This window comes from Aptenodytes patagonicus, chromosome 3 (assembly GCF_965638725.1).
Source record: "Aptenodytes patagonicus chromosome 3, bAptPat1.pri.cur, whole genome shotgun sequence".
NCBI lineage: Eukaryota > Metazoa > Chordata > Aves > Sphenisciformes > Spheniscidae > Aptenodytes > Aptenodytes patagonicus.
Window position 1 is genome coordinate 75,431,955 of NC_134951.1, and position 20,341 is coordinate 75,452,295.

General features: G+C 46.2%; 1 protein-coding gene across 1 annotated transcript; it reads left to right on the top strand.

The window, feature by feature from the left end:
- The first annotated feature begins 8,952 nt into the window (after positions 1-8,952).
- Positions 8,953-19,557, top strand: ZC3H12D (zinc finger CCCH-type containing 12D). The gene is made up of 5 exons (XM_076335521.1): positions 8,953-9,335; positions 14,522-14,661; positions 15,711-15,945; positions 17,699-17,805; positions 18,515-19,557. The coding sequence occupies exons 1-5, from the start codon at positions 8,953-8,955 to the stop codon at positions 19,555-19,557; spliced, it is 1,908 nt and encodes a 635-aa protein (XP_076191636.1).
- The last annotated feature ends 784 nt before the right edge of the window (positions 19,558-20,341 follow it).

A 20,341-nucleotide genomic window follows, 5' to 3' on the forward strand; every position in this document is an offset into this window, starting at 1 on the left:
TTGAAGAGTTGACTTGTTTTATTCTAGAGTTCACACTTCCCCATCCTCATTTCCTTTTCATCAGTGCTGTCTCCAACCTCAGTTTCAGTATTGACCTTTGGTGCTTGTGGTAGTTAAACAAAACTGAACAAAACCCCCCACCTTCCTCTAATATTGAGAATAACATTTAAAATGTCGCAGCGGAAACATCAGCTTCTAAACTTCGACTTAGCTGAGGCCTGTTTGAAGGGGAACTCTCCATGCTTTAGGTTCTTTGTTCAGAGGTTAAAAGCTTAAAAATCAGCTCCTTATAGTTTTCTGTTGGACTCCCTTCTCTGTAACAACTTAAAAATACGATGTAGACTCTGTATACTGTTGTAGTCTCTGGATAAGAGGAAGTTAGAGACCTATTTTGTAGTCATGCAGTGCACTTCCTTTAGTTCTCTCTAGCTCTTTGTAGGCTTGAGGTGGACTTGACCAAAACCATGTTATGAATGGGGTCTGGTCTTAAAGCACTAAAGGCAAGTGAGAGAGGCTAGGGTTTTGCAACAGAGATCTCTTTTCAATCCCATGGACGTCAGACAAGTCAGTAGAAGTGGCGTAAGGATCATATACAGGTGGTTGGTGTTCCAGCATGGGCGACGTGATAAGTGCCTACCCAAAAACATTCATGATAACCCTGCGTTCATCCTGGTGTGTGCTCTGCCTGATGACTGTCGGCCTTCTTGCTGACGGCTTCCTGTTTTTCTTTTCTCAAAGATCATTAGTGTGTTTATGAAACTCCCTGAGCATAAACCCGGGTTGTGCTCTGGGTGGGTTAGGGAGCTGGCAACACGTAAGCATTCTTCATCAAAATCCCATTTTGGCACAATGCCTTGGTGTGTTTGCTCTTCCTTTGGGATGTGTGCTGAAAGAGTTGATCTGCATACTACCATGCATGGATGGAAGAGCGTGCCATGTGTCCCAGGTTCTGGGCTGCCAAGAATCTTTACTCTCTGTAGGTAAAGCTGTACCTGCTTCCTTCCACTTGTCAACCCCCCCCCCAACCCCACCTAAACAAAAAACCAAAACAAAGCACACACGCCCCCCGTCCCACTCCCCGCTAGTTATTTGGACAAACATTTTTAGTTGCACATTTAAGAAGTTACATTCAAAATTTTCAAGAAGTTCAGAAGCATTTCTGAATCTGTTGCGGCTCTTACCTTTGTTCACCTCCCCTTCCTATAGCCTGATTTTTTCATATAAATCTTGTATGTTATTGGCAACAGGATTACAGGTTTTGCTTGTAAGCTTCCTAGAGCACGGATAATGTCAATCCTATTCTATCAGTCACCTGTTGCATACGTAAGGACAGTATAAGCAATTTGAAAAACGTTAAATTACACTAAGAATTATGTAAATACTTGCTACAGGGTAGTAGTTTTGTCTAAAGCTCTTGGTCTGGTTACTGACAGAATGTGCTTTTTCTCAGTGAGCAAGACAGTAGCATCTAAACACGGTAGCTATGTTAAAAGGCAGCAGTAAACCGTATTAAGGTTTAGGTCTTCCAAGCATATGATAAATCATTGAAACTGAAAGACGGTTCCAAGAGCTTTCTGAAATCTTCAGCTGAACAGCAGTAGACTTTTGAACTTGAAACTTGTTTGGGACTTTCTGATTGTAAAAGGTACTTTTTATTATAAGCCCAGTGGAAAACACTTGAGTAATAGTATCTTTTTACATAAAAGGCAGAGGAAAAATAGATATTTTAGGCAAAACCAAGTTGGGATCCTGCTACATCAGATCTTAAGATGGGATTGTAATTTTCCAAGAAACAAAAGAAGTTACCATTGGCTGTACTATTGAGATCAGTTCTTCTCTGTTCTCCCTGTTCTGTGGTCAGATGGAGCGCTCGCTACTGTGGCGTAGTTTTGGGGAGGGAGGAAAGGTGGTCATTTTGGCAAGTATGTAAAAATACCTCTTCCAAAGATACCGGCTCTTCACCAGCCTGAATACAGGATTGACCATCAGTAACTGATTTGACAGTCTAGCAGGAGCTGTTAAGTTAGTGATGTAAATTTTTTGGGTGAACACCTGTCTCCAAGTCCGAGTGTCTCCAACAGGGAGAGAATTTCACTGGCAGAAAATGTCTAGACTTTGCCCAATAGTGTGTGAAAATCATATTTAAAATTGGGAGCATAGCTCATACTGTGTAACAGTGACTTGTCGTTCTTGGTGAACCAGGAGATTGAATTGAGGGAGTATGGCTTGAGGGTCTGACCCAAGCCTTGTAGAAGGCAGTAGGGAGATATTCTTGCTTGAGGCAGGATGGGGAATGTATTAGTTCCAGGAAGTATTTAAAATATTCCTGGCAATAGACCTGCATTTGATTAAGCACCTGCTTTATCCTGACTGTCTTCTGCTGGTTAGGGGCTAAAGAATTTTCACTGTGATACTACGGCCACCTACGCTTGTTTGATGTTCCCAGCAGGTGTACTTTTTCAGATGAGGAAGACAGTAATAACGCTTTTCTCTGGTGCTGACACGATAAATGACTGTTTCCTTTAGCAAAGCAAATAGCTCACTGGGGTGTGTAGACCAAAACACCTGTGGTGTTCCACACTACCAGTTTCAAGAGACTGGTTTTTTCCATAAGAAAGTCTTAACACCATCAGGAAAGTGGTTTTGCACAGGGAGCCTCCTTGAAAGTCATGCTTGGTCCTCTCCGTAGCCTCCAGGAGCTGCCACAACAAGGCTGTCTTGCTTTGAGGTTGGTAATGATTCTTTCTGGTGAAGGTCTAGTTGTTTCACAAACCAGTAAAACCTCAGTCTTCAGCTCAACATAGGAACATTCATTAGTGGGGGGATCTTCCCCTCTGAAAGCTTCTCCCACTGCAGCTCTTTCCCTCTTGACCATAGCAACGCCATTGAGCAGCAATAAATCTTTGCGCTGGGAAAACTCGTGCTTGTCAGCGCAAGGGAGCACAGCAGAGAAAGGCAACCACAGCCTTGGGCGCTCAAATGTTTATCTGCGCTGGTGAGCGAAAGGGTTTGAGACCATCTGAAAAATCAACTATCATCCTTTATTTCGCATGGTCTTCTGTCTCTCAACTAGTGATCACCTAGGTAAAGGCCCTTAACAGATTTCAGGAACTGGGTAAGGGTCTTCCTGGCTGACTACGATTTGAATGATGTTGAAGTCTTTTGCTCATGGCTTTTTACAGTAGATGGGTTTAGTAATTTCATTACAAATGAAAGACGAGTGCAAAATTCTCTTACCTGATTTTCTTCTTGTTTCTTTTTAGAAGATCTGGTTTGTTCTTATTTACGTAGTAAAAAAAAGGTTTTACTGGGAAGTAGGAGTTAAAACGATACTATGCAATGTTGTATGCTTTGCTCTGTTGCCTTCCTGGATTATAAATAACGCAATTTTCTCTTTCTTTTCCAATAGTACTGCTCCGTGGTGGTCTTATGATGAGGTATGTGGCATTCTGCAAGTTTAAATGGAGCAAAGAAGACCCTTCTGCTCTAGGGATGTGGAGTCAAAGGCTCTGGGTATTCTGCTCTTACAGCTGTTCCGGGCAGCAGAAAACTAACATGTTTCTTTAGTTGTGACCTTAGGAACACTTTCCTATTTCTGTAGCCACTAACCCGCCCAGCCAGACCTTTGTGGATCAGAGGAAGCTTTGTGCCAGAGGCGGGATAGATGAGGCGGTGTGCTGCCATTTCATCCTGTGACTGCCTGGGCACTGCTTTGCACAGCAGCAGGGCAGCCTGGGTCCCAAAGAGTTCCCGGGAGCCTGGGTGCAATGCAAAGGCATAACCATCAGCTGGAACCGGCTGGGAAGCGGTGGCGAGGCTTGCTTACCAGCAACCAGTCTTTGGATTAAACAGGATGCCACTACAAAGGGTTTGGCCGCCCTTGCTTCCTCCCACAAAGTATGCAAGTAGGGGGGGAATTTCTGTCCAGCAAAGGGCATCCCTGCTCTGTCGTGTCACTTTGCGACAGTGGCAGAGGTGCTCTCCTTCTGCAGCGGGGTACCCCCACCCTCCCTGGCCCTGTGGGCAGAGGGCACTGCTCCTGCAGAGCTGCCTGCAGCATCCAAAGGGTCCCAGAGGTTAACCCCACCTTGAGTCTCCAACCCTTCCTGCTACCTAAAAGTGGATTTGGGGCATGTTTGTTTGCAGCAAGGTAAAGAACAAGCAGAGGAAAACCTCAGGTTTCTATTGGGAAGTGCCTGTCGGTCTTTGCCGTGGACGGGATGCATGTCTCTGAAGTAGTCTTTCAATCGAGGCACTAGTAGGTTAGGGGGTTGGGTTTGGGTTTTGATATTTTACTGTAGTCTCCCAGAGCAGGTTCCCTCAGATGTGAAGGTGTTTGAATGAGGCTTTGCAATATCAGGTGCTAAGCAAAATGTTGATTTTTTAAAATGTTTTTTTTCCATGTGTCCCTGAAGGTCAGAAATTTGACAGACGTAAGGGGAATGAGGCTGAAATAACTTGGTAAAGCATTCCTGGTGGAAAACTTTTCACGTGCCCCAGAATTCATATGCCATTTTCTTACTGCCCAGTGTTGTGGATCCCTGCCAGAGTGGGTTTGACTAATCTTTGCCTGTGACTCAGAACAGAGATGTGTTGGGAACCGCTTTTTTTTTCTTTTTTTGCCTTTTGAAAAATGAAGTGAGAGTTTATCAACCTGTAGAGTTAAATGAGAGCTCGGCCAGCCAAATGAGGAAGTAAAACCTTCCTATAGAATGAGCTCTAACCTGCTCACTGCACTTGTTTGCTCTCAGTTGACATCAGCCTTGCCATAAAGCCTCTAAATACAGGCTGACAACTTCCTTGTGAGCCCAGTACTGCTCTGAATCCAGCTTCTGGCTCGCAAATGGTGGGACGCAATCGCAGCTGTCAGGTAAGGCAGAGAGCAAGCGGGGCTACCTGTGAGTATGGCTCGCTCTCTGGGGTGTTTGCTTTTGTTGGTTTTGGCAAACGCAGCGGGGAAGGGGGGGAAGAAAAAGGCAAATCTTTTCTTGGTCATCAAGACAAGAAGTGACTGGTCTTGTTATTAAGAGTTTATGTGCATCTCTAATTTGTGAAAGTAAAAATTCTTATTTTTCTGAAAGCAAAGCAGCCCATCTTCTTTCAGAGAAACAGCTCATGGAAGGGCTCAAACGGGCTGGCAGGCTGAGGCAGTTTGTGGTGTGATCCTCAGGGACAGACAAGGAAGAAGAAGTGGCCCAGACCTAAGGTGTGAGGGGGAACACGAATGTGGCAGGGAGCTGTTGCTGCGCTCCTGGTGTTACTCAGCATGCACGTCTAGTTTAAAGAAGGCCCAAACCTGCTCTGCCTTGACCAATGCCAGGTCCGGCTGGGGCCGTGTCCCCTCTGCGCCTGCTTGGGCAGGACGGGGCTTTGGTGGGGGCTTTGATGAGCCCCAGCTCCCTCTGTGTCAAGCTGGTCCTTATTGTGGTTCTGTGGCCTGAGGCCACTGGAGGTGCTGCTTAAACACACACCTGTGGGCCACCTGGTCCTGCTCTGACTGTTCGCGAGTGGAGCAAATGTCTGGTGGAAGGACTAGGCAAAATCCATTCTTCAATGCTGTTCAAGCTGAGGAATTAGACTACAACCAATATTTTTTTGGAAAGTTTTTACAAAAATTTCAAATTATTATTTTCTAATTTTCCAAATCTGTCAAAAGATAAAAAAGACAGAAGACCTTGGCAGGTCTCTCAATTTTTTGGTCAAATGTAATTCTTTTTTATAGCTAAACTGTTAAGATTAAAATAGAATTTTGGAAATGTCACTAAAGCCGGTCCCTCTGTGCGTGCGTGTGGGTATGCAAGAGGGGGCACAACACCGCAGACAGAGAGGGGTGCTTTTTAAGCTAGAGCATAGGATGGGCACACAACTACCTGTGGATAAATTTAGCCAGGAAATGAGAAGACTTTGGCTCTCAGTGGAGGGAAAACAAGAGCAGCTTCCCAACAGGGTCTGCTGAGGTGAGGGGGGAAAGCGGCAGCAGGAAATCTAAGTAGTTTGAAAACAAAGGTCATAAAGTTTATAAATGGGATTTCACAACCTGTTTGTCTGTGATAGCAAAAGCTGGACTCTGTGATGCACAATTTCTCTTCTTGTCATATGTTTTTGTGCTGGTTATAAGCACCCAACTGACCTGTTGGACTTGGGCATGCTACTGGCTGTTTACTAACTTGTAAGCTAGTGATTTTATTATCCTTTAATTCTCTTTTTAGAAGGGTCACCTTAGTGTTGGCTGTGACCAAGGCTTTTATCTCAGGGTTTCAAACTTGTTCTCCCTGTGGTGAAAACCCTGCAGTCACAATATTACTCCTTTTTAATATTTGGCCAAACTGCAGCAGAAATCCAGTGGTTCACTTTGCAGAACTAGCATGTTGCTGGTGATGGCTGATACTTCATCGTATCAACCCCAGGCAGCAACCCAGAGCTCAGCGTTTCCCATGCGTTGCCCCAGCTCACCAAGCCGAAGGGTGTACAAAAGGGCCAAGCCTTGCAAAATGCTGCCTCTGCGTGCCAGGATGCAAAGGGTGCAGATGCGGACCACGGGCTCAGGGCTTCCTGGGATGGAGCTGGAAAAGTGATGCGGTGAGCAGCCTTCATCCAGCACATCCTCGCGTGTGCTGCTGCTGCTGGGGGCTGTGAGGTGCACGCTGCAAAACAGACGTGGCCTCTGCACCCTCTGCAGCTGGAAAGCTGTCTGGTAAAATTCTGGATTCAATTGAACCTACTTTCTGATGAAATCCAGGACAAACATACACACAACACAATGTGATGCTAATGTGGAAAAATGGTCTGATACATATATAAAAAAAAAAGCGTCAGAATAGATAGAAGTACAGGTTTAAAAATAATAGTGATGGCTATTAAAATATGTATTAAATATTTTCTTTTCAACCTGAGGACAGATAGCAACTAAAGTTTTTCATTTACAGTAATTTATTAAAATAATCTAGACATCAAAAAAACCCAAGTAGTACATGTTAAGTGTTTGGAGTCACTGACTGCACACCTGGAAGCAGGGTTTGCTACAGCGCTAGCCCAGCTGTCACAGCTTCAGCTCTGTCCGGGTACAAAGATACATTAAGGGATTTCAGTTCAGAGAGTAGCTACTTCAAAGCTGAAAAATCATTTCAGTAATGAAAAAGCAGGCAAATTCCTTTTCATCTTCAGTCCATGAATTAAAAACAAGGATTAGATGTAAAAACGGTTACACTTGTAGATTGCGCTGTGAGGAAAAACACTCAAGCCCACTGGCTAAAATCAGCAACACTTTGGTTTAGATGGAAAAATACAGACGGTCACTGCTTTCCCCTTATGTATATGACATACTTAAGGTGTTTTTCATTTCACTGATGCTATTTGTCACTTTTAACAGAGTGCCAGATTTCTTCCACAGAAGAATACCTGAAAGTTATAAGGCTACATAGAAAAGTAAAGGTGAAAGTTGTATGAGGTGGGTTATTAACTAATTATCAGGTTTTCCTGCTGAACTAATCGGTTTTAAATTAACTGAACCCAATGGGGATTTCTTCCCCATAGCCCAGGGAGCCCTCAATGCCTTGGGGAGGAGCTGCACTCATGCTCCTCTCCCATCTCCCAGTCTCCAGTCCCTCCGTGCCTTCCTCCAGATGGTTTTGGCTTCTGAGCTCCTGGAGTGGCCCACTGCTGGGCAGGGAGTGGCCAGTGGGCCAGCGGTGTGCAGGGCGGGCTGGGAAGGGGAGCCGGTGGGTGCGATGTGGTTATGGCTCTGGGCTCGTCATGGAGGTAGTTGTTTGGTCAGTTAATTCTGCATCATTTGCTGGCTGCAATTAGTGAAGGGAAGAGGGCCGCCCTTACGTCCTACACGTGGGTAGGTGAACCACTCACAGCTTTTATCCAGGTAGCACCAATAAGTGCAGAGATGTGGTGAGAGAAGCTTCAGTGCAAGCATGCCAACAGTGACCAAAGACGTTTGGCTTGATGGACGAGTAGTCACCATGTATGTCCTGCTCTTGTCACACTTATTAGGCTGAAGCAGCTCTGGGTATGCCTGCGTATGCTGCCCATCACCTTCATTTACTGGGTAGACCAGAAATGTAAATAGTGCAGTTCTGGAGAAGCTTGAAGTAGCTTTCTGCTACTTCTGCACACTCATTTCTGAATTGTTTCTCTTGACAATAAATACAAGTGAAATTGAAACCGCTTTTCAGATTGCCTGCTTCCAACCACTGCCCCGACAGCCTTCAAAAAACAAGCCGCTTCTCTGAACATAAAAGCCCTCACTGAAATAGCAAATAACAGGAAAAGAGTAAGTCAGGCATCATCGGAACAGATGAGTGACAGAATTTCGTAAGGTATGTCTGTGTATACACACATGGACACATACTAGGAAAGACAAAACTATAAAAAAATGTTCAGAGTTCCCAGCTACTCTGCAAACAACACGTTTCCTTAAATCACTCGATGAAATTTGCTATGCTTGTTAAGTTGCTATGGCATCTGAGCTCATCTAACAATATTCGACAGATTTTAATCTGTGGCTCACAAACCACACTGAGCGAGTTGAAAATCCCCGGTTACACCGTGCTTTATATCATTTCCTGTGAGATAAGTCTGAAGAACAAACTTACGCATACAGCGTGTCTGTGTAGAGACGGGCTTGCATAGCTCGTGAAGTACGATGACACCTGTCTGACATAACGCCTGGAGAGTGACAAACATTGCGTGGGACACTCCAGTGCTTTTATAAATAAGAGTGGACCAGAGAAATGCTTTAACGCTGAGAGAAGACTGGACAGTCTCTTCAAAGAGAAGACAGCTGGTCAGATAGTCTCTTTGCTGTGCACTAGGCAAATAACTGAGATTGCACGTTTTTCCTTAACGCTTGAATTTTGTTGTCTCTAATCTTTCCCCCACCTAAAGCTGATGCCTGTTGGATGAGGCTGGGAAGACAGGAGCACTGGGTTTAAAGGAACGTAAATGCCTGCTAAGATGGCACTGGCCAGTTCACTTTCTAGCAAGCCAGTGCCACCACGCACCAGAAAAGTTTCTACAGCAGAGGTGGAAGTGCACCAGAGCAAGCTGGATTTTTTCTGCAAGCTGGGCTATGGTAAGCAGGATATCTGCAAAGTGCTGGAGAACCTGGGCCAAGAGGCCCTGGAGGATGATGTGCTGAAAGAGCTGATTCGGATGGGGAGCAAACCTCAAGCTCTGGAGAGCCAGGCTCAGCCTTCCCCACTAAAACTTATTGCCCGTGGCTCATGTAGCGCTTCACCAGGGTCGAAGTGGCTTGGAGAAGATGAAAGTGATTCTTCTGATCATTTGAGACCCATTGTGATCGATGGCAGCAATGTTGCAATGAGGTAAGCTCTGTTTCCTAAAAGGGATCTGTCTTCCTCTGAAGCTTTTGAATTTTAAAGCTGATGGCTTGAAGTATGTTTTTTCTTCAGGTGAGAGGTGCATTGATGTATTTGATGTATAATGTATGAACCAGTGCTTATTCCTGTTCTTTGGCTGAGGCACAGCTTCTAGGGACCATAAATACGCATGCCAAATGCAATCACTGGCTCGCTCTGCATTTTGACCTTTCATAAGCCACCATCTAGCTAACCACTACTGTTTATGGCAGTATGATTCAGCAGCTCGCTCTCCCTTTTAGTTCACCATTGATGTTTATGTGCCTTTTCAAATGGGTACCTAGGATTTCTAAATCTATATGCTGAGATGTTTCCAGGAAAAACTGATGACCAGATAGACAGAACAGCCCAACTAACCTAAGAAGGTGAGGGAAAATAAAGACGGGTGGCTGTGGTTCCTAACAACTTCACAGTTGTACTGTTTTGACTTGCAAGCAAACCCCAACAATGTTCCCGGCTTGTATATTTTGTTGGTTTTTGGTTTGGCTTCATTTTTATGGAAATATAAGGGAATTGATAGTTGACTTGTACTAAATAGTCTCATTTCCTCCTTAATTAATTCTGTTTCTGGGAAATGTCATAGCAACCCATCCTGGCCAATTACATTTCCTAAGCAGTGCCCTGACACTGTGAAAGCACTCTTACTGATGGGGAACCCGCCACGTCCATGTGGATGGGAAGTCCAAAGACAGTCGTGGGTTGGCCTCTGTTTACCTGAGCAATACGAACGGCCAAAGGCCCCGGCAGTCGGGTGTCCGGGACGCACTGGCTACCCACCGGTTTTCCCTGTTAACTTCCCTTCCCGCTCAGCATGGCCAAGCCCGTCCTTGCAGGTTGGGACAGGGCAGAGGAGGGCTTCTTCCTTTGGTTAGCTTTGGTGTGTCTTTTGGTTTAGTGGGCATGGTGGTGTTGGGTCGATGGTTGGACTCAGTGATCTTAGAGGTCTTTTCCAACCTTAATGATTCTGTGTTTCTATTCTATGATTCTATGTGAGGTGAGATGAGACCACATCCCCTCTGGTTAGAGGGCAAAGGGGACAAGCACAACCAGAGCAGCTGGAGACTAAGAAAATCATGCCATCTTCTGTATGAAGGGAAAAATCCCATCCAAAAATGAGGGGTTCCTCGGTCAGGGCAGCTCACGAGGAGTGAGAAATACACAACGGAGCAAAATCCCTTAGCCTTGGCTGAGCCATGAGCTTGGTAGCCAGGTGTTAGGTTCTCCTGCCCCCATTTGCGTTTTCACCCTAGACCCTCCTTAGGGTGTCCTTCTTGCCTTTCTGCAAAAGAAATGAGCACCCATTCAGGCAGAGCAGCTGAGCTGAGCACCTACCCTTTCATCGTGTTAGGGGCAATACTACCCCTGACTGGCCATGTGCTTCATTCTCCTGGCACAACCTTGTCCTCACCAATTTACCAGGGCTTTTTTACAGCAGGCAGAGGTGGACAAGGCAGAGAACAGCGTTGTTTCCAAGATGGCAGAAGATGCACCCTTGCCACTGACCAGGAGGCCCAGAGTAGGTTGGTGGCTAATGAGATAGTGCGTGTTTTGAGCTTGGAGTACTCTGGGAAAGCTCCGAGATCATCCCGCTGCGCCAGCCTGCGCACGGGAGCTTGATAGACAGAGATTATTTAAAATAAATGTCGTTACGGGTATGCGCAGCAAATGGCTTGAGCTAGCGTGTCATATTGCTTTCCTAGACCATGTGCCCACCTAAATGGGTTTTCAAGAAGCCACACGTGCTTCTGGCATGTAAAATTTAAATCTTTTCATAGAATAATTTCCCAAATGTGAGTCCGAGAGATGTTTGCCTGCTAGATTATTGAAGGCTGGTGTTCTGCTGTGGATTCCTCGTTTCTCACCTAAAAGGAATTAGAGGAATGTGAAGTACTTTTGATTTTTAGAAAGGCAGGGGGTTTACAGCTCTTCTCAGCCATCCCCAACCTCTGTCTTGACAAAGTTAAAGACTACTTGGATGATGGAGAAGACTATTGAGCTTGTCAGTTCAGTTTGTACTGAACCAAAGCAGCCTGGAAGGAGCTGCTTTCCTCTCCTGGATGCCTTTCCAAAGCGGTGCTGAATGGCATTTACTTTGGCTAATGGGACGGGCTTGGTGAGTGCTTTTGGTATCCTTGCTTTAATTTTTCTGGTTTGCTGCTGTCAGACAGAGAAGGGCTGTTTGCAGAAGTCAGGGAAAAGGGATGTTAGGTTTCCTTGCTGGGAAAACTTCATCATCATCAACACCAACAACCATAAAAGTGCCAGAGAAGCAGCAGTTTAGGGGTGAAGCTGTCAGAAAGTTGAAGCTTGGAAAGGCAGTTGCCTGTGTGGAGAAAAGCGTCTTGAGCATTTGTATTTCTGTCTTAGGATTGGTGTTTCTGGAGAATTTCAGAGATGGCGTTGAGGGCCCATTGCGGGCTGCAGGGTTTTGAAAAGGATGTATATGCCCCAGGGTAATAAAGCAAGTGAGTGAGTTGGCGGTCTCCAATCATCAATTGGCCTATCCATAGAAATTGAATGCCTTCAGCCAGTCTCACTAGTCAAGTGTCTCAGTACACTTTGCATTTCCATCAGATGTAATGAACAACTTAGCCGTCTGCCAGCCTATCCGTGGGAAACAGGCAGGATGGTTTAGCAAGGCTAGTGGAAAAAAATAAATGGACTTGTGTTAACATGAAAAGGGAACTGTCATAACCCTATTCACTGCACACCGAAGAAGCTGTCTAGTCTCGTGCTTGCACTTACACCCAGTTTTTAAGCTGTGATAGGTACAGAGGCCTTTTCCTAGGCTAGCGGAGTCCTGCGTTAGGCTCTCTCCCCTCTGCGACAGCTGTGGCTGATGTTGTGTCACGACCAGGTGGAGATGGGTCAAATTCCATTTGGAATTATTCCAAATTATTCCATTCGCAGTTTTCAAAAGGAGTTGTTTTAACTAAACTTCTTCTCAAAGGGGTTGGAATTGTACAATTTAAAAAGGAACCACTGCATGCTAAGTATGGATTAATTGCCGGAGTCACAGCGAGGCCAAATTGCTGCTTCAGTTTCCGAGAGATGGGCCCTGCTGATCTGTGACCCAAGTGCAGTGTACCCTGGTGCTGGCAGAAGGGAGAGAGAGATGGGACTGAGATACGGCAGATCAGTTATGGTCCACGGACTACGGGGGTGGGTGGGAAAGGTGACTGACAGGAGCCAATCTGTTGTCAGGCAACACAAATTCACCACGCAGGGAGAATGTAAAATTTTAAAGCCCCTGTGCCGTTGCACAGCAGACATTGGTGTTCGGTTGTGTTGGCACTGCAGCGCACCATGCGTGTATATGCTATTTTAGATACACGTTCCCCAGGTTTGGCTGTAGCAATGTAGCAGCAACTGGATTAAGTGATAATGCTGAGAAGCAGTTCCAGGTGCCTCTTCTCGCTTGTTCTGCTTGTCCTTTTGGCCGAATCACTTGTGCTTGAGTGCTTTACCTTCTGCACTGGGGGTACATCTAGAACTACTTTCCTAAAGCTGACAAGGTTATATATATGAGTAGTCAACGTTAAAGCAGGCTGTTGTTGAACTTTCTTTGAGTCGTGGCATTAAAGATGTACCTAGACTTCCTTTTGAAGGCAGTTATCTGAAAAAGTCACCTGCGCTTCCAATTCACCTGTCCAGGTGACATTATACCTATCCTGGGTAGATCCTATCCTTTAAAACAAAACAAAACAGTTGCTCTAGAATGGAGATTAGATGTGTCGAGCACTTCAGATCATTTATTATTGGTGTTTTGGGGTTTTTTTTAAGACTTCCTATTGCCTGGGTAGCTATTAATAAACAACTGGGTTTCTTCCTCCAAACTGCACTATTTTTCATTTGTGGTCACCATTTCAGCACTGAAACTTTTATTAGGTGTAAGATGCAGCTTTGATTATGAGGCTGATGTAGGCAGAACCTAGACTTGAATTCCTGGGGGATGGTGGGGAGAGAGGCATTTAAGACTGCGGCATCGTCCTTGACGGGTCTGTCACTGCAGGTAGGTGTAGTAACCGAGAGAGCCAATTACAAGTATGTTTTGCAGAGGTGAAAGCCTGAGTGAGACTGTGGTGATATTATCCAGAAAGCTCAAAGTACAAGGATGAGGTTTCTGTAGATACTGTGAGGGCGTTTATGCATTTTAGGACTTTGTGTAGAGTTTATTTTTGTTTCCTTGTGCAGAGGTAGTTAACAAATTACCTTCCTTTACACGTGCACTGCACTGTAGTCAAATTTCAGATAAGAGAATGACAAGCAGTAAGAACTTTCAATAGTGGGGGGAGAAACTTAGGAAGGATATCACCCCTAATTATTTTTCTTGAGGTTGTTTTCTGTGTCTTGCTCTGAGTATTGATAATTCTCCAGAACCCGCCTTGCCTGCATCCTCTACAGCGCCTGTCCTAGGGCTTTGCTACCTCTCTGTGCAATGAAGACAAAATCCACCAACTAGGGCAAGATAAAGATGGGACGGAGGTGCCTGTGGCCATCTCCACTGAGGTCTTGTCCCTTTTTTGGTGTCCTGGGTTAAGTTCTCCATATTCCCATCCTGCCTCTTACAGTTTTCCTTCCCCCACAGTTTGACTCCTGTTTCCAAAAGAGGCCAGCAGTGGAATGATCTGCAATCACACTTGCAGCTGCTTCAGACATTAAAATCCCTAATGTCACTGTTACCAGAGAGGAAAATTCCCACATTTTATTTCTCATAGGAGAACCTCGTGGGTTTCTGCTTGTGCTGGAAGAAACTCTCACTCCTCAAACCATTATCAGACAAGGCACATGAAGAGTCTGACACAGCCTAAGATCTTGCTGGTACTTTAGGACCCAAGTCCATCCAGATACAGATGGAAGCAATGGGCTTGGGTAGCAGGCAGGTCCTAGAAATGGGGAATAGGAGACCTCTGTTTTTAAGTATCCGAACTGCTTTAGATAACGAGTTTCTGGTTCCGCTGGAGGAGGTGTTTGGATCTGTCCAACCAGGACACCCTGCCAGGTTGTTTTCTTGGAAACTGGTGAATGACACAAAAGCTGTTTGTTTTGCTTTTTCATTACTGGCTCAGTCAAAGAGAACTCTAAGCTTCTTGAAAGCTTTGCCTCACCATCCTCCTCCTTTTTTTTTATAGCCATGGAAACAAAGAGGTATTCTCCTGCTGGGGGATCCAGCTGGCAGTGGATTGGTTTCGAGAAAGGGGGCACAAGTACATTAAGGTTTTTGTCCCACTGTGGAGAAAGGAGCCCCCTCGACAAGACAGTCCAATTGCAGGTAAGTCACCGTCCTGGACATAATTTGGCAACCGTTAGGTGCAGTTTGGAGGCAGGGGGTGTGAAGAGTCCAGTACGGTTTTGCCCTGTAAAGACAAGCACAGTGCAAGTTGTGTATCAGGTTTCCATCACTTAAATTAGTCATTAACTTCTTGCCGCACACTCCTGGCTAGCAGCTAAAACTCACACAAGGCTTTGTTACACTGCTTTGAGCCTTCTGCTTTAGAAGCACATGTGGCTGCCAGCTGAGTTAAAGAAACAATGAGTTTGTCAGCTCGCAACGACTCTGCAGAGCTTTTAAGGCCAGCCAGGAGACGACAACATCGTTTCAGACATTATCCAAAGGCGGCAGTATCCGAAGCGTTCACTACTGCGTGACTATTATCTGTTAGCCTATTACACTGATACAGGAGCTACATGGGTTCCTCTTCCAGGAGAAGGAAACGCACCATCTGAAGTCTGTGGAGGGTGGCGAGATCTAGTTTGTATGGAAATAGATCTGCCAGATTTGTGCCAGCAGTTTGGCATCTGCAGCTGCAGATGAGGCAGCTAGGGATCTGCCTTTCTGTGCAGCAGGAATGACAAGAAGCCAGAGTGTCCTCAACAGCAGCAAAAGAAGTTAGTTTGTTTGTTTGTTTATTTGTTTGTTTGTTTGTTTTGAGGCACATTTTATCTCCCAGTAAGACTCATACCAGGGCTGGTTATGAGCCTTCTAGCATCTAGTGGGGTAAAAAGGGAACTACAGGGATTCAGCAAATCTCTGATGTAGAATTCAAGCCATCCTTCTGTGGATAAGACTTAAATATTAAAAAAGGTATCTCCAATTTTAAGATTAGATGTTTTTGTAAAAGACCTAATTTTCAAGTTGCCAAATAACCACCAGATATCAGTGCATCTGAAAATCACACTGTTTTAAGTTGCCTAAAGTGCTGGAACATCTTTAGATTCCTGTAGGTTTCTAGCACACGATTGAGACCTGGTCATTATTAATTGATTAGTTTTTTGATTTTTATTCTTTTCCCCTTCTATTTCTGCCAACCACCCCACCAGATCAGCACATTCTTGAAGAGCTTGAAAGGCAATCGATCCTTGTGTACACCCCATCCCGGAAGGTGAAAGGCAAGAGGGTAGTTTGCTACGATGATCGCTATATAGTGAAAGTTGCTTATGAGAAAGACGGAGTCATTGTTTCCAATGACCATTATCGGGATCTCCAGAATGAAAACCCCGAGTGGAAATGGTTTATTGAGCAGCGACTACTCATGTACTCTTTTGTCAGTAACAGGTAAGAGACAGCTGTTGTTAAGCAATCTTTAATTTAAACTTTATGGGCCAAGTCAGCTCCAACATCAACGCACCTCCCACCAGTAGCAGATTATGCGAGCCTTTTTCTGAAGGGAATTTACCACAACTTCTCTTGTCTCATTTCTTTAGTTCCTGCTCCCTCAGCTTTGGTCTTAAACACCCTGTGTCACTCTTCAGTGGACTTCTCTATTTGAAAGGCAACATTAGTGACCATCTTTGCTTATTTCCAATCCAAACTGGGACGTTATCCAAGGCCTGGTATCTTTGCATTTCTATTTCATAGCAGGATAACAGAAATCAGCGAGAGGAGGCTGGCTATCTGGCAGTATTTTTAATTCCCCTACAAGGCAGAACAGCCCTTTTTCCTGTGCTTTTCTAATAAGTTTCTAGAAGAGAGATGAGAAGCTGATCTCTCTGCCCTCTTAGCCATCCCCTTTGGGGAAGGTTTTCATTAAGGCACTTGCACTATGCCCGTGAGGCTGAGCTGTATGCCCCTCAGTCTGTACGTACTAACCTTGTCTAAGTTTCCTACTAGCAGAGGTGTTCAGCAGTCACTTTGGCTGGGGAAATGCACATGGAGACATCCAGTGTGCATGGAGGAGTGCAAGCGGAGAAGCCGCCTCACGCAGCGGCACTTTCCGTGGGTCAGGATGGAGACTTGACTCTCCCACCACCAAAATTGGATGGGAGTGCTTGGCACTGGGTTTCAGTTTCCCTGTAGCGTTGTTCACAGAAATGCAGTCGCTGAACATCAGCATACTGTATTTCTTGAAGCGCCAGTCCATTATCTCCAACTACCATCAGGCTTCTTCCCTAGTTACTTATGGGTTACAAATATTCATATGATAATTTCCTTCCTATTTTGTAGGGATTGCCAGACCTTTTCAGAACCCTTCCCTCAGAAACTCTAGCTGCTACTCTGAAGCTCGTTTCAGTGGGACCTCCTTGCACAGCTTTGGGAACCTCTCAAAAACCACAGCCTGAAGTTGGAGGTTTCAGTCCCATTATGCAGATGAACAAATTCCTGGTGGTGCACGGGTGGGTGCAGATGAACAAATTCCCTTCCCCTCCCACCCGCGACTCCCTTCATCTGACAGAGTTGTTCCACGGGTGGGTGCGGTGCAGAGTCATTGGCAAACAAGTCCAAAGATGCTAATTAGTTTTCTTCCTGAAGCATCACATTCAGGTACTGGCATAGAAGAATAAACAGTTTTATCTGAGCATTTCTGCAGGCCTTGTAGCAGGAAGCCTTTACTGAACCCTTGAAAAAGGCTGGGCTTGTTTGCCACACCACGTGCGTGATCAGCTGTAGCTCTGAATTAACCGCCGGCTTTTTAAACCTCATTCTCCTACAAGTATTTAGTAAGAGAAAAGTGAGTTTGCTGTAGAAGAGAGCTGCCGGTAAGGATCGCAGTGCTGGGACCACAGAAGAGTTTGCTGCTTTTGCTGCTCCAGAGAAAAAGGAAGCGATGCTGTAACGGCTGGGGCTGCTGGCCAGCCAGAGCTACGCCAAGCTGCCATCTATTCCCAGTTGGTTTAAGTTATTAGGAAAAAAACTACATGAAGCTGAAGTATTGGCTTGGCAGGCAGGAAGGCACCTGACTCCTGAAGGCCAGGCTACAAAAGGATCACAAGGATTTTCTGCCCTAAGCTTGTGCCACAAGTTGTGATGGCACTTTAGCTCCAAAAGCTCAAGGTAGTTTTGTTACCCCTGTGACTTTTTCCTTTTTCAGGTTTATGCCTCCTGATGACCCGTTAGGCCGGCATGGACCCACTCTTAGTAACTTCCTCAGCAAAAAGCCAGTGCTTCCCGAACCAAAATGGCAGCCTTGCCCCTATGGTGGGTTTCTCTCCGTGTGAACTGTCACCCCTCTTCCTCCTGCCCCTTGCTTCCTAGCAGTGCTTTCCTTCGGCTAAGGGCAAGCGCCGTTGCCACGTGCTGTCCTACTTGGTGCTTTGTGTGGTAGAGTTTTTGGCCAGGGTGATGCTTTTTTCCCCTCCTGCTTAAGTGGCTTCAGCCTCAGCAAAGGCAGCAGCTGTTTCTGGCTCCCCCATCCTTGCCTGCGTGCAGCACCCAAACCAGGCACCGTGGCTGTGCTGACCCCCCAGCAGCCTGCACACACCTTTCACATTGCAGGGTGGACTTTCATTACAGCACTCGGGAAAGGCCATCCCAATGCTCTCCCCCCAAAAAACAGCTTCCCAGTAATGTGGCGGTTTCTCAGAGATAAATCTCTATACCATTTTTTAAAGCAACCCTTTGTAACAGCAGGTCTCCCAGCCCACTGAGTGCAGCAACCGGAACATAAATGAATTTCAGACACTTCTAAAATAGCAGAAACTTCCTTTCCCTGCTGCTTCACCCTGCTATTTAGGTCAGCACTATTTAAATCTGGGGTCAAAAGTACCGAATTGGAAAACAGCACTTCCCCTCTTCACTGTTTGTCCTCACCCCACCCATGCGAATGCACAGTGCTGGGGAGGTGTTGAGTACGTTAATCGACATGGGTGCTAGCGACAACCTCCTGTTTGTTTTTTTACTCTTTCAGGTAAAAAATGCACCTATGGCAATAAATGCAAATTTTACCACCCGGAGAGACCACATCAAGCTCAGCTCTCGGTTGCTGATGAGCTCAGGGCCAAAATAAAGGTCTCGTTAAGCCTGGGGAAAGAGGAGGAGCAGCGTAACCACTCGCTGTACAGGACCAGAGGAGAGCCTGCACCGCCTGACGCCTGCACAGAAACACTGCGAGAAGCCAGCGGCTGCGCAGGGGCTTCCTGCTACCCAGCATGGTCCCGGGGAAGCTGTCGTGAGCAGCCATCCGGTGCCTGGGCTGGCGGCCCTGGCGCTGACCTGGGGCTGGACCAGCGGTTGCTACAGCCAGAGCCCCTGCGAGACCAGCTGCTCCTGGAGAAGATGTCAGCGCTGTCCATCAGTGACAACACGTACAGTTACAATCGCTCCGTACATACCTCTCAAGACAGAGAGGTGACGGACAGCCCTCATCACTGCAGTGACCTCAGGCACAGCCCATACTTGCTTCATCACCCCCGTAGCTTGGACCACACCTGCCTACCGGGATGTCCTTTCCAGCAAGCGGTGCTCCCGCCTGCACAGGGCAGGATGCGCCCAGACCACAGCTGGCCTCAGGAGTGCTGCGGCATGCACGGGATGGGTCAGAGAAGCTGCTGTATCCCTGATGGTGCCCAGCACAAACAGGTCCTGGAGACTCAGCACCATGTTTTGCCGCAGCCCACAGCTCTTCCCCCTGACCCGCTTCACTTGTACAGCGAGCATCAGCTGCAGCAGCAGCACTGTTTCCCCAGCCAGCCTCCACGGCAGCCCTTTCTGTTAGACTCCAGTAACAGGCTGGGCTTCTTCCAGAAAGCCCATGCTTATCCTGATGCTTGTTACGGTGACTACTGGCCCACCCCAGCTGCAAGGCCACCTTCTGCCCAGCAAGCAAATATACACAGGGAGCTGTGCTCCCTTTTCCCTTACGGCGAGGTGAACCACATCATGGCTTTGTACCCTGATATCAAGGATATCGCTAGCTTGACTTTACTGATTCAAAGACACAGAAACTTGTGAAGCCTCCAGATCAAACCTTTCCCAACAAGCACAAGTCCTGGGGCGCAAAGCTGAGGCTTAATGAAGTGTTATTAAAGGGCTTTATGGCAAGGGTTATAGCTGTTCCAGGAGCACAAGTCTAAGCATCAACCAGCTACGTTGCGTGGGGCATCAGGTCAAGGCAAAGGCTGCTGCTCGCTGCAGAGGGATCTCATTCACCTCCCATGGAAGTGAATGGGAGGGCTCGGGGTAACTGGGCTGTCAGCATTTGAACCTCACTAGTGACTGGTTTCAGGATGGCATAGAACTTCATTAATGCCTTGAAACACTAGATATGTTTTTAAAGCCTTAACCTACTCTTCAACTACCGTAAAAGATCCATACTCCATGGGTCCTAGTAACAAGCTCTCCGTAGACCCTCTGTGACTACTTGCTCAGCTAGCATATCATAAAAGTAATTTGGCCTATTCACCTGACCTGTGCTCTCTGCTAGAAGGCATCTTCGGGTCTGTATTATTGCCTTCTAGCTTTCAAAGACACATCTCGTGTTTATAAACCATTGCTGTGAACCCACAGAATCACTAGCAGAGGTGGCGGAGATATTCCAGAGCACTTGAAGATAGCTGCAGGTACATTTCTCAGGGATCACACACAATATAAGTCAAATCAGGGAAGTCATCTTCAATATAAATCCCGATGTGGACTGAGGGTTCAGGGTTGTTTCTTTGGTTTTGAATTAACACAGATGATACCAAAGGGGGGAGGGGGGGGCGGGGGGGGAAGGCTTTAAAGTGTCTCTGTTGTA